This window comes from Vipera berus (assembly GCF_964194415.1).
Source record: "Vipera berus genome assembly, chromosome: 1".
In the NCBI taxonomy this organism is placed as follows: Eukaryota; Metazoa; Chordata; class Lepidosauria; order Squamata; family Viperidae; genus Vipera; species Vipera berus.
Window position 1 is genome coordinate 16,929,112 of NC_138202.1, and position 16,920 is coordinate 16,946,031.

At 36.6% G+C, this 16,920-nt stretch overlaps 1 protein-coding gene across 2 annotated transcripts in view; it reads left to right on the plus strand.

Moving 5' to 3' along the window:
• The window catches only part of PDE4C (phosphodiesterase 4C), a 57,003-nt gene extending 41,428 nt beyond the window's left edge, over positions 1-15,575 (plus strand). For both annotated transcript variants that reach the window (XM_081312940.1, XM_081312939.1), the window contains exons 12-15: positions 3,160-3,314; positions 8,421-8,543; positions 9,352-9,534; positions 9,919-15,575. In XM_081312940.1, coding sequence (XP_081169066.1) covers positions 3,160-3,314; positions 8,421-8,543; positions 9,352-9,534; positions 9,919-10,458 — 1,001 coding nt within the window. In that variant the 3' untranslated portion in view covers positions 10,459-15,575. The remainder of the gene's footprint in view (positions 1-3,159; positions 3,315-8,420; positions 8,544-9,351; positions 9,535-9,918) is intronic.
• Positions 15,576-16,920: the final 1,345 nt, after the last annotated feature.

Below are 16,920 nucleotides of genomic sequence, written 5' to 3' on the forward strand. Positions count from 1 at the left end.
TAAAGCACTGACTTTTCATATGCTTAAAAAGTTCTTTCAGTACCTTTTAATTAATGTGGACATAGGAACTTTCTCCCTCAGGGTGTTCTGTGGTTTAACCAGGGCTAAAACTTACTACAAGGAATGCAAACTCGGATCAGTATTACAGTAGGTTTGAGGAAAGTGGGAGGCAAGGCGCACAAAATAAAAGGCAGAGTAATTTAACACAAAATGTTTTGACACCAAAAGTAAACTGATTAGAAAATTCAAATTATATAAAGAGAAGCTGGCTGAGAACTCAATCTAGAACTTTATACTCCTGAAGAAACAATACAAATGTCTATTACAAAACAAGAAAAGAAAATACACTATGCTTTTTGGCAGCAATTGATAACCCCTCAAGCCAGAAATACCATTCTACTTTGGTGCCTGATAGCTGGCACCAGATTGACAGGTGCCTTCCCCTTCCCCAATTCTTACCTTCCTCTATGTGGGAGGATTATTTTAGAGTATTATAGTCAGAAGAAGTGTCTCCTAAATTCAATTTAACTCGTAATGCTAACCTGTTCTCTAATTGGGCCCAAGTTTCAAATGCTGAAATGAAGATGTTTATAAATCATCTAATGCCTGGTAAGGCTTTTGAAATATTATGCAATAACTGGGAATGGTGGCCTTCAGTTCTTGCTTCTCTGTTCACTTATACTGATTACTCTTTGCAAATATCAGAGGATATTAGCCATCATACTGCCCATTTTTTTAAAAGGTACCTGAGACCTGCCTGCTAATTATAGGCCTGTTAGCCTTTTAAGTGTAATATGTAAGCTCTAGCCTGACCCTTATACAACAAATTAGTTGTCTGAATCAATCTAGACCACAGCCTGCCTCCATAAGTGGTGAATGCTCCAACAGTGGAAGTTTTTAAGAAGAGACTAGACAGCCATTTGTCTGAAATGGTATAGGGTTTCCTGCCTGAGCAGGGGGTTGGACTAGATGACCTCCAGGGTCCCTTCCAACTCATCATCATCATCATTATTATTATTATTATTATTATTATTATTATTATTATTATTATTATTATTATTATTATTATTATTATTATTACATTTGGCACACGAGCAAGTAGGCTTCATGTTTGGACATTCTACCTATGGACATGCCCTTATACTTCAACACCTGCCTGGATAATATACATCTAAAATAAGCTTAATGTTATATACTGCATTTACCGATTTTAGCTCCACATTCAATGTAGTTCCCCGAGCAAGGATATGAATTAAGCGTGTGAAGACAGGTAGTCCTCCACTTACAACCACAACTGAGCCCAAAATTTTTGTAGCTTAAGTGAGTCAGTTGTTAAGCAGGTTTTCTCCCATTTTATGACCTTTCTTGCCACAGTTGTTAAAATGAACCAGTGCAGTCGTTAAGTTAATAAGATGTTTGTTAAGTGAACCTGGCTTCCCTATTGACTTTGCTTTTCAGAAAGTCACAAAAGGTGATCACATGACCCCGGACACAGTAGCCATCATAAATACAAGTCAGTTGCCAAGCATCTGAATTTTGATCATGTGACCATGGGGTGCTGCACAGTCAAAAGTGTGGCACTGTAACTTCGAACGGTCACTAGACAAACTGTTGTAATTTAAGAATTACCTGTACTACCATCAAAAGATGATTACTGTTGCTTATGCATAGCGTTGATAAGAATTGTAGTATGAATTCTACACAACACCAACGAGATTCTAACTTTTGCAGGAGTGAGCCAGGAGTGAGTGTATTTTATCTCCTTGCTGTTTTAACAGCCTGTACATGAATCCACTCATGGCCAAAATAATTTTATTTTATTTATTTTAATTCCATTTATATCCCGCCTTTCTCCGAAGACTCAGGGCGGCTTACAAGCTTAGCAGTAGCCTTCATTCTATGTATATGCCTGCTTATTAGGGCTTTCACACACACCCCAAGCGGCATTATTACAAAGTCAGCTTAATTGCCCCCAACAATCTGGGTCCGCATTTTACCTACCTCGGAAGGATGGAAGGCTGAGTCAACCTTGAGCCTGGTGGGATGCGAAACAAAACGAGCAAACAAGACATATTGCAACTTTGTTGTACGCAGATGAAATAGTACTTCTATCACAAACAATGAACTCTGAATGCTCTGTCCAATTACTGCTCTGAGGAAGCACTTGCAATTAACCATAGTGAAACAAAGAGACCTAACCTGTGTGGCTGGAGGATAAATGGCCAGAGTGTTAAAAAAATGAAATCTTTAAGTATTTGGGTATGGTTTTCCATAGCTCCACCAAATACTTTGCATATGAAAATTATGTCATATAAAATACTCAAAACACAATAGCCGAAATTCAGTCTTTTTCACTGAATTTACCAGAGGAATATAGCAGCACATATAATGCCTGGTAAAATTAGTCAGACTTGATTATCCACTGACAAACTACCACAATTGTAAAATTCATCTTGTTTTGTTTTTATTTTATTTTTAATGTGTTAAAATTTGCAATTCTGTCAGTGACTATAATAAAAAATATTCATGTTATTCATAAATTAGTAGGAGTGCAAGTTCAGGGTTATACCATAGATCAGTATATACCGTAAGTCCGAAGAACATAGCAGATAATACAATGAACTGTATTGGATTTTGGATATGAATTCTTGTTTAAGAACATAAAAAGCAAATTACTGCATCAAAACAAAGCAAGTAACTTAGCACTTAACTTTGAAGTTAGGCGTATGACTTAAGGGAGTTTGCAATAGAAAAACAGCAAGATGGTCCATAGTTGTTTACCCTGTTTCAAAGAACTTCTGCTCCAGTTAGATAATTTCATTTAGCTACCAGGTCTAAGATCATCTAAGTTTATTTTTAAATCAGACCAAAGGCCAGTGTAATTCAACATCCTTTGGAAGATACCTAGTAATCAACAATCATATGATAAACAACATTTAAGCTGAAGTTTAGATATGAAATGTAAAAAAAGAATGAACTGAACAAGTAAGAAATTATTTAGTAAGAATGCATATAAAACCCGTAAGTAAACTTTTCAGCTTCCTTACTTTACTGCCCTATTTCTTACCAAACTGAATGATTGCCACAACCTTAAACACTGCCTGCAAGGCTGACTTTTAAACTAATGATGCTCCTCTTCCTTCCCTATTTAATTTGTAGATTCAGAACTGGCACTAATGTATAATGATGCATCAGTGTTGGAGAATCATCATTTAGCAGTAGGATTCAAACTCTTGCAAGAGGAAAACTGTGATATTTTCCAGAATCTCTCTAAGAAGCAACGACAAATGCTCCGGAAGATGGCCATTGACATGGTAAGAAACTCTGTTGGTCATGGTTATAATTTTGAATGAATCACAATATTTCAAGTGACATGACAGGTGTTTATCGACATGCATGGGACCGATTATTTTGATGTTGAAAGCTGTTTCAATGAGATTATTATTTAAGAATAAATTAATCACATAGTTAAGGAAGTAGAACAAGTTTTCACTATTTTAAAAGCTTGGCAAACTTGTTTGAAAGAAAGGTTTATCTCATGGGAAGTTTACATTCTTCCCAAGTTTACATTCTTCTCTTGGGAAGTTTGTGTTGTATCATTTTTATCCCTTGAAAAATAGTTGCTTGGCTTCAGTCAAATATAATGAAAATTCAGAGAACATTATGGTTTTATCAGTTATGGGGGGGGGTTAAACTTCTACACTGCATTTTGTACTTAAAGGCCATTCTAACCCACATCAGGATTTAGAGAATATGAAGATCTAGTGATCATTTTTATTCTTGGGATTCTAATTAAAAACAAATGCTGAATGATTAATAAGGCTGTTAATCAAAGATATCTGTCAAAAACTCAAGATGGTGTCCATGAACATGTGATTGAAGCCCCATTCCATTTCTACATTTGTCATTTGCAACATGGCCACCATCTTGGCTTTGTAAAGAATATAAAGAAATTGAAATAAAATGAAAAAATATGTTATGTGAGAAACTAAAAATCCGTCCAAACAGCTGCTTTAACATGCATTTATTCCACTGTGAGTTGGCACAAAAGTATGGCGGCATAAATTGCTCTACTCCAACAGCTAATCTGTATTTACTCTAGGAACAAGCAGGGCTATTCTTACAACGTTAAGGTGGGACAAATTAAAGAGAGCAAGTGGTTGCTCAGTTTCCACTCCTACCTGCTAGATGAGAAAAATAATTGCCTATTTTTCTCCTGAATACTGGGATGGGTTTCATTTACAGGTAGTCCTCCTTAACAACACTAATTGGGAGTCTGCTGTTAAACAACATGGTTATAAATTGAAAAACCACGTGATTGCAGTGCTGTCCCAGTTGCCACTGTTGAATGAGGACTGTGAGGATCATTAAGCAAGGACCTCTTGATAGACTGCAATTTGCAATTTCCATGTTGATTTTACTTGTTTGGAAACTGGCAGGGACACAGTGACAGTCAGCAGTGTGGGCCAATTATCTGAAATGCAATCACATGACTGATGGGACACTGTGATGACCAATTGTGGGTACTATTTGTTTAATACCATTGTGGCCATTGTAATTTCAAACAAACGTTGTATGGTCATTAAAAAAGGCCCATTTGTATTCAGTTTTGATGCCACTTACTTCAATTAGGGTTTGAGTGGCAGTAACTATGAATCAACTGTTTGATACTTCACCAGAGCTAATGTAATGATTTTAAAATCATATTGAAAATAAAAATAAATACTCTTGGCCACCTTTGGAATTGCCCTACTGTTGATCTTCACAGCAAACTTACTACTACCACACTCTTCCTCTATTTCCAATATTTAAAGACTTTTCTTTGTTTAAAGGAAGGTCTAGTGATACTTCATAATAAGGAACCCCCCAAATGACCTAATGCTTTGATACTTTGATAAATGCCAAATTGCCAGCGCCCACAAACTGGGGGGAGGGGGCATACCAAGAGCAATTAGATTCTGATTGTGCCATAGTCACTGGCAAAATGCTAGAAATTTTATGCAGCAGGGCTTATGCTGAGAGAGGATAGTAAGCATCCCTGTAACACCGAATAACTACAAAGTGAGCTGGGTTCGGTTATGGGCTGAGATAAACTGAAGGTAATGTGAGGGGTCTCCTTAACAAATGGCTAATTAGGCATCTTCAAGCCACCTTTAGGAGGATGTTGGATGAGTCCTATGAAAACTGAATTGAATTCAACACTTTATTCAGCAAATTGTGATTAGACACACAAGGAATTTGTCTCCAGTGCAGAAGCTCTCAGTATACAAGCAACAGAATAATGACCATCATCATCATCATCATCATTCTCATCATCATCATCATCACAAAAAGATAGGGGAATAAAGAAGATTATAAGAAGGATAAATAATAATACTACAGCCATACTACATGAGTAGATATACATAAACATTAAACAGCACTGTGAGAATTAGGTATTCAGCAAAGTGATAGCTGAATGATAGAAAAAATGATGACAAGAGTGATGGAAAAAGGGAAAGGTTTAAAAAATCTGAATGAAGGTAGTAGGATCTGGTGCAAAGCTGAGGAATACATGAAGGAAAATGAATGTGTATATTTGATTATGAATGAAAAGATTAAAATGTGTGTCAGTATGAATTGGTGTCATCTAGTGGTGGTGGATGCATACAAAAATCCATGTGTTGGTTCATGTGACACTCTTCCAAATAGTAATAATATCAGACCCAGGGATCAGCTTTGGGGGAAAATGTGCAATACTAAGAAAGTATGTAATCCAGATAAAATTATTCTATTAGCTAACATGAGTGGGTGGATGGGAACAAGATGACAGGGTACACAAAGAAGTGATCAAGCCATTCTGAAGCTCAAGAATTAATAATAACAGTAATTATTCGGGGCTTATCTGCTTAGAAAAAGACTTGTTTGAATGTGTGGTTTAAGCATAGATCTATATGGCTAAGGAATGAATATAAATCAAAAAGTGTGATTGATTTGAGAGTTTACAAAGAAAGATCAAGAGAATTAGTGAAGATGATGAAAGGTTCTGAATGTGATGCAGATCATTTTTATAGAAAGGTTTAAAGTGGATTTTGGAAATATATACATATTAAAAAAAGAAAAAATTGCAATTGGAGTGAAAGAATAATTAAAGGAAGGGAATATCAGAGGCTGTATAAAATAAGATTAAAAGACAGATTACACAAAAAGAATGGAAAGTGTATGTAAAGGAAACAGGAAGTGGAAAATGCTTGGAACAGAATGAAAAGAAATGTAATTACAGAGTGCCACAGAAGTGTGTGCATTTAAACTAATTGGAAGCAAAAAAAAAGCTTAGTGAAATGATCAGGTGATAGAGGCAGTGAGTGAGAAAAAAATATATATCAGAGAATGACTGCTGCAAAAAATAAGAATAAGATATAAAATCTTTCCCAGCAGAAAAAGAAAGTTTATACAATACAGTCAAAAAGAACAAGGAATGGTTAAGATTAAAAGCAGCAGAGAACAAGTGATATTAGTGATAATAAAAACTGTTTTTGAAGCGAGCTAAATAAGAAACTTTCAGCAGAGTAAAAAGAATTAAACATAAAAATAATGAAATTATTGGGAATCTGAAGTGAAACTGAAATTGAACTTTCATAGATTTATAGGAATGATACACGAGTAGTCCTTGTTTTAATGACAGTAATTAGGAATTTCCCTTTGCTAAATAATGCAGTTGTAAAGCATAATTCCAAAAGTCCCCATTGCTGTTGTTAAGTGAGGATTGTGAGTCATTGACTAACTCACATGATCGTGACTTGCAACTTTCTGCCAGCTTCTAATAAGCAAAATCAGCCAGCAAGAAGTCGCAAATGCTGGACAGCTTGCAAGCAGGCTGCTGGATGAGTGCCATGGAGTGTGGCCAAGTGACTGATAGTGTGCTGTGGTGCCACATGAGTGTGGCCATGCAGGGGGATGCTGTGGTGTGAGTGCAACTGGATGGGCGGGCATGGGCTATAGAGTATGGGTGGCAGGCAAGTGATACAGAGTATGAGATCCCTGAAATCTCTGTAGCAGGGTCCTCATGAGAAAAAGTGGCAGAAGAAACTTACCAGAGTGGCCTGGGATTTCTTGCTAGCTGTTCCCTTGACTCTGTAATGTAACTGTAATTGGTAACTGCTTAAAGAATGTTAATGGGCGATGTTAGAGCAATGTTGTTTGTGAGTAAGATTATACAAGTATTTCTATATGAGGATGATGCTGTGTTGTTGGCTAAGAATCTGAATGATTTGCATTGAATGTTAGAGAGACTGTATGATGTAACAAGGAATACAAATCTGAAAATCTGAATATGGATCAAAGAATGTTAGTTGTCTTTGACTGGGAATATGGAGGAAATGATTATAAGTTGGGTTTGTCAGAAAAATTATAAAAATGTGGTGGGAATGGGTATGGGTTAAAGTGTGTGCTATAAAACAAGAAGTAATAGGTAAGGTAACTAACCAAAGACAGAAGCAACCTAGAACTAAGGAGAAATTTCCTGACAGTTAGAACAATTAATCAGTGGAACAACCTGCTTCCAGAAGCTGTGAATGCTCCAACACTGGAAGTTTTTAAGAAGAGACTGGACAGCCATTTGTCTGAAATGATATAAGTTTTCCTGCCTGAGCAGGGGGTTGGACTAGAAGGCCCCCAATCTTTTGGGCACCATGGAGAAAGGTTTTTCCACAGACTGGAGTGTGTGTGGTTTTGTGTGCTGCTTGCATCCCACAGATGGGACTTTGCTTGTTTGTGTGGACTGGTTGCTGGCATGCTGTGGCCCGGTACCAGTCCACAGACCAGGGGTTGGGGACCCCTGGACTAGATGACCTCCAAGGTCCCTTCCAACTTGATGATGATGATGAATATATACTAACTGAATGTGGATTAAATAAGAAATGAGTGGCCATAATGAAGCAAATATTTCAAAGTGGTTTGGTCACAGAGAGGGAATGAATGAGGATCAGATCACCAAATGAATACATAAAGAAAGAGTGAATAGATTGAAAGGAAGGCTGACACTGAGAAAATCATGGTTGGATGCAATTGATGAGAACATGAAAAAGAGCAATGAAAAGTTTAAAAAATAAAATGAAGCTGCATGTGGATATGGAGGAAGTAAAGAAGACATGTAAGAACAGAAAAGTACAGAGAGGTATAATAATGATGTAAGTTTTAAATTTTTTGGCTTCCTCCTATTTCTTATTACTTTTCTTTACTCTGTGTAACACTGCTTTTCTTAGGTTGGTATGTACGAATGCATGAATAAATGTCTGCAGACATAACAATATTATGTTATTTTGTGTATTTTTTTCTAAAATTTGTTTCAAAACTCTTGTCTCTTCTTTCTAGTATTCTTGAAAATAGGGAGAGGAAGACAGAGAAGTAATTTTTGTATTTGTGGTGGGGGGTATAAATAGGTCTTGGCAACAGATATGTCAAAGCATATGAATCTTCTGGCTGATCTGAAGACAATGGTAGAGACCAAGAAAGTGACCAGCTTGGGAGTCCTGCTTTTGGATAACTACTCAGATCGCATTCAGGTAAGGCACTAAGGAGCAGGGATAAAATGGAGTAGAACCAATTTTAAACAGAGGTGTGAATTCCAAGCTCAATTCTTCAACAAACTTAAGAGCTGAGCTCAAGATTTTGTGGATAGTTATTAAAAGGGACGCGGTGGCTCAGTGGGTTAGGACGCTGAGCTTGTCGATCAGAAGGTCGGCAGTTTGGAGGGTTGAATCCCAAGGGCCGCGTAACAGAGTGAGCGCCTGTTACTCGTCCCAGCTTCTGCCAACCTAGCAATTCGAAAGCACGTAAAAATGCAAGTAGAAAAATAGGGACCACTACGGTGGGAAGGTAACAGCGTTCCGTGCGCCTTTGGCATCTAGTCATGCCGGCCACATGACCACGGAGATGTCCTCGGACAAGTGCTGGCTCTTCGGCTTTGAAACGGAGATGAGCACCGGCCCCTAGAGTCGGAAACGACTAGCACGTATGTGCGGGGGAACCTTTACCTTTACTTTACCTTATTAAAACCATGAATGTCAATGATAGTTCTATTGAAGTCCTCTTGTTCAGAACTTAATGTTATTAACTTTAAAGAGTATTATTAGTGTATATGAATCAATTTAAAATATATTCTTAAGATCTGTCTGAATTTGGTGCTAAGAAAAACAATAAAGAGGCAGAGAAAAATGAATGAGATACATACATACTTAATTATTAAATATTATTAATGAAATTGAAGTGCTGCAACATATTAATTGTGAAGATAAGATTTCCAATGATACTTCTTCTTTGATATGTTGATTTGTGATGTAGTTCTACTGTAAATGTTGTTTTCCTCCACAGGTTTTGCAGAACATTGTACACTGTGCAGATCTCAGTAACCCCACAAAACCACTAGAGCTCTATCGCCAGTGGACAGACCGAATCATGATAGAATTCTTCCACCAAGGGGATCGTGAGCGGGAGAAGGGCATGGAGATTAGCCCAATGTGTGACAAACACAACGCCTCCATAGAAAAGTCTCAGGTGACACTGCTAGTAAACAGATGGCATGGGAATGATAGCTGTTTAACTGTGGGTGGAGGTTTTGAAAAAAACTACAATACTCAAGAATTTTTTTTGCTAAAATGAAATAAAATACAAAGCTAAACACAATGAATGTAAAAGCTGTTTATAAGCATAGCCAACAATAATTTTTAAAACTTATTGAATGGAAGGGAACAGGAGAAAAGCAAACATTGGTATTTATAGTCAGAGCATTTTGAGATAGGAAACATTTGCTTGTATACCTATAGTTTTTGCAAGTGTAGAATTGGACTGGAGGAGGAATTAGATACAGATTTATAAAAATTAGGGCAACAATGTCTGCCCTAGCACATTTAACATTCTGTGTTTTTTTTCTTCTGCCAGGTGGGATTCATTGATTATATTGCACATCCACTTTGGGAAACCTGGGCTGACTTAGTTCATCCTGATGCTCAGGAGATTCTGGATACTTTAGAAGACAACCGAGAATGGTATCAGAGCATGATTCCTCATAGTCCTTCACCTCCCCCAGATGCATCAGGTTTAGAGAAAAATGGAGGAGACAAATTCAAGTTTCAGCTTACTTTAGAGGAGGAAGATGGAGAAGAATCAGATATTGAACCAGAGATTGAGAGCCCTCTGGAAGAGGATAATAGTGAATCCAAAACCTTGGGGACAACTGATGATTCAGAATCTGCAAATGAGCCATTGCCTTCTCCAACAGACAAATTGGGCAGCCCCCACAGAAATGCCCTAATCAAACAAAAAGGTGCACTGAACTTTGACAACCAAAGAACACTTTCACAGACTGACAGTGGTTCCATAGCAGATCCAGTTGAGTTAGCAAGAAGAGAGAGCCTGATTGATGCACAATCATGTCTTGACATGGAAGGAAATATCACCTTTTTGCCTCTTGGGACGTAGTGAAGGGACGACCCGATGATGATTACATTCTGGCAGGGCCAGAAGGGGACCACAATAGGCCACCCCAAATCTTGCTGCCAGCAACCTATGATTTCACTCCCCATTGTAAGGGAGTGTTACTATTAACATTTTCTTCCCCAAAGAAATCTGTAGCTTGAACCGCATTATTTGCCCAGGTGGCGAAATATCAGAGATCAGACTATGCCTGTCATGTCTTCCTTCCAGTGTTGCTACTCAGCATCTGAGTTGTACCTGGCAAATGGAAAAATTCTTCCTGCTGGACTTGTCTCTATCACTAATTTCTTATTTTGGTTTCAACTTGGAAATAGTCTGTATCTTGTTTTAAGAAAGCCCAGGTGGAAATACAGCTCTTAGTTCAATGTAAGAACAAATATTTTGCCTGAAGATAGACACAGGTTCAATCTCTGACATCTTTAGTCTTCTTTTTTAGAGATTCTAGGCTGGAAAAATGTTTTTTCTGACTGTGATCCTGGAAAGCTTTTTCAAGTTAGAGCAGACAGTCCTGGGTTGGTTGGACAAATGGTCAGACTTTTTTAGTCCTACACTTTCCAAGCATGCAAATTTCATTTGAGGAAAGGTTCTGTATGATCCTGCTGAAAATCAGAATAATGTAGTGGGTTTGATGGACCAATGATTTGACCCAGCAAAAAGGGAATCTTAAAATTACATGCTATTGCAGAAAGGGGAATTGTGCAGGTAAATATTATGTTTGCTTTTCTCAAGTGTAATAAAACCAGCATCCTGGGAAGTTTCACATAAAATATTCAAGTAGGAGGGAGTCTCTGTAAATTACACTGTGATAGGATGCTATCAAGAAATACAAAATTCATCCTGCTGGATGCATTTGGCATCAAAATCCTGATACTCAAAAAAGAAGGCCTTCCTTCCGACTGCATGTTGCCTCATTCTGGTAGCTGCATTGAAAATAGCCTCTTTTATGTTAATCTCCTAGATACCTTTTTCCCACATGAAAATATTTATAGAAAGTGATAAGCCCATTTCTCCAATTTTCAGAGATTTTGTTTTAATTTTTCCAGTAAGAGGGGAAAACCCTATTGTTTAAAATTGTTTATTTTATGACATGTATTTCTCTATAGCAACTGTAAAGAGTAAATTATTCATGTTTTCTTTTTAAAAAAAAAAGAGGAAAGTATTTTTATGCAGAAATATGTAGTCAATATTTTAAAAAATATGTAATCTTCCCAGCAATTTCTAATATAAATTGGCTATAGTAACTGGCAGAACTGCTTGCTACACAAGGGTAATTGGAAGCCTTGCTAATTTTCAAATTAATGTGGGAGGGGCAACGTGGATAATTTGACTCTTCTGACATTTTAATCACTTTGACTTATTCCTGTGAAATCAATGTCCCACTTTCTTGGGGCTTTGGGGATATGGGGCTTCGTTGTCCCTTTCTCCTAAAAGGAATGGGAGAAGCTATCCCAAGTGATGTGTTCATATTAGACTACTCATAAAAGTTTTGTGTGGTATGTACACTATTTATTTTGGATCTTTTTATCATTAACATTTTGCGGAAGAAAAAGACCTATTATTTTTAAAAGGCATGTTAACTTTGTTTTCTAAATACAAAAACAGAATTGTTTTGTTTTAATAAGTTGGTTTTGTGACATTAGGGGAGAAGCAATTTATGTGGAATTGTGAAAAAAAAATGTGGATTTACACGTTTTCTGCCTGTTTTCAGTATTCAAAGAAATCTATTAGTTTGTTCTTTCTGGGTTATCTGGATCTTGACTCCATGTATTTCACAGCTCACAAAAGAGGATTGTTACAACACTGAATTTGCTGCTCAACATTTCTTGATTTCATTCAAGTTAGAGATCCATTCTGTCCCTCTTATTCTACATCCCTATAATTAAAGAGTCTGTCCTATCCCAGAGAAGACTTGTAACTAGATAGTACTCTGTCCGTTGATTTTTTTTCCCCTAGAAGGCTTAATCTGCTGATTTGAAGAGATGCACTTACTGCTTTGGGTAAATAATGCAGTTCTATGGAGCCTCAAAAAGAGACAGGGTCCGTTGAAACTGGGGAATCATTAGCCAATGTAAGTAGCAGATAAAAGCTATGAATAGAAGAATGAGATTTAAAGATTCATTTGTAAAATTTTGGTGAGGCCAACTTATGATTTGAGCTTAAACTGCTGATTGATTATAAAGCTAGGGTGGTACCTCCATCTACTGTATTTACATATTAGAAATCCAGGGAGGGTGCAAGTGAGGATGATTCTATGCACCAAAATGATACTGTGTCTCATCATTTTCTTTCCATATACTGTACCTCTTATGAAAGGCCGGTTATGCATTACTACTGGGAAGGCTACCACTTTTAATTTATTTTCAGCAAGTATTTTTTGTTCTTTTTTTAAAAAAACAACTTTTGTAGCTTTATGCTTAATAATAAGTTAATGTGTAATAACCTCATCAATGGTTGGTTCAGGCAAATTTTATTGATAGCAATTGGTTTAACTGTGATTTGCACTCAAAATGTTGCATTATGTGTGTGCAAATGTATATATGTATATGTTGAATGTTTGTTTGTATACACATGTATTTCACAATGCACTTTGAGTTTGCTGAGCTGCCACTGGGGCTTGGCCCTACAGACTGAGTTACTGTTTCTTTGTGAAATAAGTATTGTCATAACCACAGAGAACATATTGGCATTTTTATCTGATTGTCTGGTTTTCCTTGCTACATTGTTTTCTGGCAACATCTTTTCTTTACATTGTATTTAAGTGTTAAAATGAAATGTTTGACTTTTTAAATTGTACTACAAATCTCCAGAGCTTGGGGGGAAAAAACAATCCTAATGAGATCATAGTAACACAGCATTTGTTAGTAGAATGGTAACTATAGGAGAGAAGAGATACTACCAACTGGAGTTTAGAATGTAGAAATTGTGGATGGAGATGGGAATGGAGTTATTCCAAAATAGAAAGGTAAATCTGAGCAAAGAAATTAGAGGAGGGAGGGAGAGATTATATGGTGATGCTTGATCAAAGTTTTAGGCAAAAAAAGCAAGAAGGTATGAGAACTGTCAGGACTTAGCCCAACTGATTCAGGAAGATTAGGATCAACTATTAGAACTGCAAAAGATGTAATGCTCTCCTCTTGGCAAACAACACTTTCTCATATATAATATAATTATTTTGAAAGGGTAGTGGATTGAGTGGTATTGTATATGAAATTTTCACAGTAACTGATGCAAAAATGAGTGAAGTTCTGGAAAAACAATAGACTGCTTATTTCCCAGAGGCCAGGTCCTTTTTTTCTCCCAGCAAATCCATCACTGACAAGCCTAACTCCCAAATAATGTAAATATTTAATCCCAAAGCATAAAGCTTATCTCTCATCTGTGTTTGCCTGTCTCTTGTATGTCCCTCAGTGCTCTTAATTTATACACACACATCGTACATGCACATCTGCCTAGTTTCACAAAATACTTTTGCCTTCTTGGGGACTTATTATGACAGTGATCCACCAACTACATTTCCTTCCAGGTGCCATTTGTTTCTTTCACAGATTACATGGTGGAATTATAAGGAAGTACAGTACCGTATAATCAAATGGCCAAGCAAAACTTAAACCAAAACTTTGATATTGGATTTTGGAAGATATTAAGATTACGTAAGATTTAGCAAAGCCCACAAATACACCATGAGGTTAGATGGGGATTGCTAGAATAGAATAGAGCTGGAAGGGACCTTGGGGGTCTTGTAGTCCATCCCCCACTCAAGCAGGAGAACCTACACCATCTCAGACAAGTGACTGTCCAGTCTCTTCTTAAAAACCTCCAGTGATGGAGCGCTGTTTAGACCCACAGATGCACTCAAAAACTGTACAAAACATTTTTCTGCCATATTTTTCCTTAAACAGATACTATGTAAGTGGAAAAAAAGGAAAAAATGCGAAAAGACAGTCATAGTAGTGGTTTTACAATCACTTTAGTGATGATTCAGTTTTGGAATGCATTTGAGCTTGCAGAACGTCTTTCAGCATATAACAAGGTGGATTTCTTCCTTGTTTCCTGTACTTTGCCAAGACTGCAGTCTGTGTGCCCCATACCTAGCTTGGGAACTATACAAACAAGTATGTTTGAGGTGTTCCCACTGGTTTTTTTAAAGTTATATCAGTCTCAGAAAAGATTCACTTTAGCAACATTAGAAGTTTAAAAGTGATGTTATGTTGCCATCTAATGGTCACGCACAGTCTTTGGACCTGCATTCACACATATCACTCTCAGTCTTCTGTTGTAAATAAGTTTAGGAGTAAACTTGTAGTCAACTGTAGTTGACTTTTTATATTCTTAGGAGGTATTGTACACTTCCTGTATGTATCTCTCACTATGATCCAGCCATCCCACTGAGTTAGGGATAGTTTGGTTTTCTTATAGATGGTGATTTTCGAGGCAGATGAGCTAAACCTATTAAAGCTCAGGATATATTTATGGAATTTTGCAGAGTAATGAATGAAACTTAACACTTAAAAGTTTTCTAATGATATTCCTCATAACACAACATAACACAACATTATAGAAGGGAAATTCTGGTGTTAGTCTTCTGTATCTAGATGCTTAAAACATTTTTTGTAAGTTAATTAATGGAAAGATTGTCAGTTACAGTATCTTACTTGAGAAATAGTACTACAGATACCCAACAACATGGATGGTTTGGTTTTAGTTTTGTTAGGAGCCCTAGTGGTGCAGTGGTTAGAATGCAGTATTGCAGTTTAACTCTGCTCAGTCTGGAGTTCGATCCTGATGGGGCTCAAGGTTGACTCAGCCTTCCATCCTTCCAAGGTTGGTAAAATGAGGACCTAGATTGTTGGGGGCAATATGCTTATATTGTAAACTGCCCACAGTGCTGTAAAGCACTAATGGGTGGTATATAAGTCTAAGTACTATTGCTATTGGTTTCTTTTTTCTCACTTTCCTGGCCATGATTGTTTTGGCCCATTTTCACAACAGTAGAAAAACTTGCTAACATTTTCAAATAGTTTTCTCATACTACAATATATGCATTTTATACACATTTGTTACTGTGAGCATGTTAGTAACTAACTTCTCCATAATAAAATACATTTGTCTATGCCCTTTTCATTAACATGTTTTAGTGTGCACTTTTTGTAATATAAATATTGTATGCATATTTTTGAGTAGTGAATTACATTACCAATTCAGACAAAAAAACCCATATAATTTGCATACACATTCAACTGGTATAAGTTTATATAAAAGTTCAGACTAGATAAATCTCTCCCAGTCCTTAGACCTAACTGGTTCTCTCATTTCATACTTTCGCCTCCAATAATAATAATGACTCAAACACTTTTATGGCCACTATAATCCTGGCCCTATTGCTAAAATTTCATTGGTATAGATTGATGTAGTGGTTACGTGCCCAGGTAATCACCAGCAATCAACACTGATTTGAAAGGAAACACATACACACATATTGCTGAAATGACAATAAATGGAAAATACCCCATAATGTTACAGAGGTATTATGATATAGGTAATACTCATTTGATTTAAGTGTAATTTCACTATCATTTCAGTAGTAAGAAAAAGATGGAAATGACACTGAGAAACCCTAACAGGATTACATTAGTGGGGTTTTCTTGATCCATCTATAAAATGTGAATAAACCACAGCAGAGGTGCCAGTTCTGGAGTGTAGAAATTTGGGTGATCAGTGAATAACAATAAAAAGATACAGAAAATTCCTTGCTAGTATCTAGTGGCTACTCTAATCTGGATAATATAATGCAGTCCTGTTGTAATAGCTTTAAATCACAATAATTCTATCTCTGATATCCAATGGAGAACCATTGTTTATGACTGAAGCGTTATCAGCACTGATTTTCAAAAGGACCTCCTGATTATATTTATCCTGTCTTAAAGGCCACATACTGTATGTCTAGTAAATTTTAAAATGGTATTATATTCTGGAATCTGGGCTGTCATTATTGACTGTAGTCCTTTGATAGAAAATGTGGACATTTATTAAGCCTTCTAATGTCGCAAACAAAAACCTAATATCAGAAAAGAGTCTAAAATGTTTTCCCTTCAGATTAAATAGCACACTTTCCAAGAGGTAAAATGCAATAAAAAAGAGAAATGGCTAACTCCGACATTTTTATGATCCCAGCCCTTCCTTTGCAGTCAGCTTGAGGTAAATCCCAACCTTGTGTTTTACAGCTACTGCCTATGAAATCTATACAACTCATGCTGAAGTTATTTTCTTATTCTTATTCTGTTACTGAATATTGTTCCACCTTTTGCAAACATTGTAATAAGCAGATATATACAAGCTTGCTTTTATCTTTCACCTTAAAAATCTGTTGTAATAATACTTTATACAATTTTTACACACAAAGCTACTGGATAATCCATAATAATTATATTATATAAAATTAATGGAGGA